Source organism: Populus euphratica, unplaced genomic scaffold, assembly GCF_000495115.2.
Source record: "Populus euphratica unplaced genomic scaffold, PopEup_1.0 scaffold199.1, whole genome shotgun sequence".
Taxonomy (NCBI): Eukaryota; Viridiplantae; Streptophyta; class Magnoliopsida; order Malpighiales; family Salicaceae; genus Populus; species Populus euphratica.
The window spans coordinates 320,968-323,907 of record NW_011500082.1 but is presented as its reverse complement, the minus strand read 5'-3'; the positions used below and the strand labels follow the sequence as shown (position 1 = coordinate 323,907).

At 32.2% G+C, this 2,940-nt stretch overlaps 1 protein-coding gene across 1 annotated transcript; it reads right to left on the bottom strand.

Annotated features, from left to right (window-relative positions):
* Positions 1-480: 480 nt before the first annotated feature.
* Positions 481-1,332, bottom strand: LOC105108850 (transcription repressor OFP14-like). Its single transcript, XM_011003318.1, has one exon. The coding sequence runs from the start codon at positions 1,330-1,332 to the stop codon at positions 481-483; it is 852 nt and encodes a 283-aa protein (XP_011001620.1).
* Positions 1,333-2,940: the final 1,608 nt, after the last annotated feature.

The window sequence follows — 2,940 nt, the reverse complement described above, 5'->3', positions numbered from 1 at the left end:
GGTTGAATAAATGTAATAAAGTTTGGTGAATAAATAGATTTTAATGATGATATTTTATGAAATAATATTATTTCTATATATATTGCACGCCTATCGGAGAAACAAAATTTAAAGCTGCGATTATAGCATGCAATAATTCCTAGCTAACTAGTGTTCTATAGGTAGTACCGCGGAACATGCAACAGACAATACCACTTTAAACATCCACAAATCGCACCTGAAATCATAAGAATACAAATCTAAAATCATAATTAACAAAGTTGTTGGTTATATATATATATATTGCAATTGAGCCCTGCAAGGTGAATTAGGTCAAGCACAAGGCCTATTGTTTATCCCTCGGTTTAAGAAAGAATTATAGGTGGTTCAAGAACAATAGGTGAATTGGTGGTTCAAGCACAAGGCCTATTGTTCTTCAACCACCAATTCAATGTATACTTCTTTCTTAACCCGAGAGACACATATAACCAAAACCTTACGTTATGTTATCCAATTTCTTCCTTCCTGATCCTGAAATTGGAGAATTCCGTGACCTGTATCTAGATTTTTGCGCAAACCAACAATGAGATCTACGTAAGCATTGAGTATGAACTTGTGTGACGTTTTCTCGTTCACATTCAAGTAACAAAACAAAAGTTCTTCCATGAAATCCCATTCAACCTTCCCATTATTCTGCAATTTCTCTTCCACCATTTCTTGCATGGACTCTCGAAAATCATCGTAGGGACTCGGAGAGTCGGTTAGCGCTGCTGCGATGCAGTCATCTGGTAGCCTAACCTGCTTTATATCATTAGAAGCAACTGTGGCAGAGGCTTCATTGAGGTTGTTGTAGCAGGTTGACATTGACGTTGAGGTTGAACCCATGTTCCTGGAGGTGGCTGTTAAGCTGGATCGTGCCTCCTCTACAAGTGAACTGGATGGTCCCGGCGTCACAAAGAATCGATGGGAGCTGCAAAGGTCCAGTGGTGGATCAAGGAACCTAGGTGAATCAATTAAAATCTCTTGAGAGCTTCGAGTTTGATCAGCTCCTCTAGATCTATGGTCACTTCCCTTTTGATAATTTCCATAGTCATCACTGATATAAAGTGAGCTAAAATTCTCGGAAAGGAAGCGATCGACATCAGAGAGTGTTGCTGAGACGCCCTTATTGATCTCTCCTTCTTCATTATGAATCTCATTTTGCTTACGAGCAATGGCAAAGGACAGCGTTCTAGGTCGTTTGCAGCCTCTTAAAACCCGTTTCTTTGAATCAGGATAAAAATGGACATTTTGGATAGGGTTTTTGATCTTATAGAGGCACTCTTGGATAGATTTTCGGAGTTTCTTTGACATTTTTTTTTATTGGCTTGCTTTGAAGTTTTTCGGTGAGAAAACAACAAATAATGGGGCTAGGGTTTATCGGGGAAAAAAGTGGAGATGGTAATGCTTTTAAAACTAGCAAATTATGGATGGAATCATAAAATATCAACGTTTCATATATGCAAATTTTGAAGGCGTCAAGTGCGACTCCTCAACAAGAAAAAGAAAAAACAAATGCTGGGTTCAAGGATTTGGCAAGAAAAAGGGACAATAATTAAATGCTAGAATTCCTCACAATTGACCTTCCATGGAAGATTTTGAATGTAGTTACAAGCTCATGCATTGAGGTTTGACCAATCGAGGGTTACACATACTTTCGTTGTTTGGATTCTTGAGCGACTAAGAGGCACGATTAAGCAAATATATCCAAAAACTGAGATTTACTTTGACATTTATGTGTTTAAATTAATTGTAAATCTAAAGACGGCAATAAACCACATTTCTTGTTCTGTTTTGGTGTTTCCTTGTGATTCTGATCTTGCCATATTTATTTGAAGCTTACTTTCCATATTTATAAATCTGGGTTTGATCAGGGATTTTCATTTATGACTTTTGGGAAGAAGTTTGTACTGGTTTACACCCATCTGTTTTTCTTATAAATTCCTGTTCTTCATTAATTATAATTTATATTGTCATATAAAATTTTTATATGTATATATATTTACCATTACCCATATTTCTCATCTTGAAAAGTTAGGCAAACATCATTTCAGCAATAATTAGTGTTCATTTTTTTTTTATTTGAACATTTTAAGAATGGAAAATGGGATCAAATGGGAGTGTTTTTTCTTTCAGTGATGGGCAGGGCTAGGGCTTGCTGCCCTAAGTCATAGACTTTAAATCCTTTTAATTATAGATTTGAGTTAGATAGGTTGTATTTGCGCACGTGGTTGTAATTATGTTTTAAAATATTTTTTTATTTTAAAATATATTAAAATAATATTTTTTATTTTTAAAAAATTATTTTTAATATTAATATTTCAAAATTATATAAAAATATCAAAAACATACTAGTTTAAAGTAAAATAAAAAAATAAAAAAATTTAAATTTGTTTTAAAATATTTTTAAAATATAATATTAAAATAAAACACCATACTAACCCGTTGGTACAATAACCGCTATTAAATATTTTGATAAGTTAAATTATAAATAAATACTTTTAATTTAATAACACTAATTAATTTAGTTTTTATATTGAAAACTATATATTTAATCCCTATATTTTAAAATTCTCCTATAATCCCAATCCTTTCGTTTTCTTTTTTCTTTTTCCTTTTGGCAATACCTCAATCCTTTCTTAACTTTCCATTATTTTCTAATTTTAATTAGTAAAATAAATAATATGGAATAAAAGTAGATCACTTTTTTTTTTCCAAGGAAATGTATATTTTACCCTAATCTTTTTCCCAAATGGTATGGAATAATAGTATTGTTGGAGTTGATACACAAATCATTTAAAATACAGAAAGTGGAGTAGGGTGATTTTTATTAGGAAAGAAAGCATTTCTTAGGGCAAAATAAATTGAGGATAGTCAACGTTGGTCAAAAGATCAATTAAATATTTTTTTTATTATATACTG

Coding starts and splice junctions, on each gene's coding strand:
- LOC105108850 (XM_011003318.1), bottom strand. CDS start 1,332: ATGTCAAAGAAACTCCGAAAATCTATCCAAGAGTGCCTCTATAAGATC.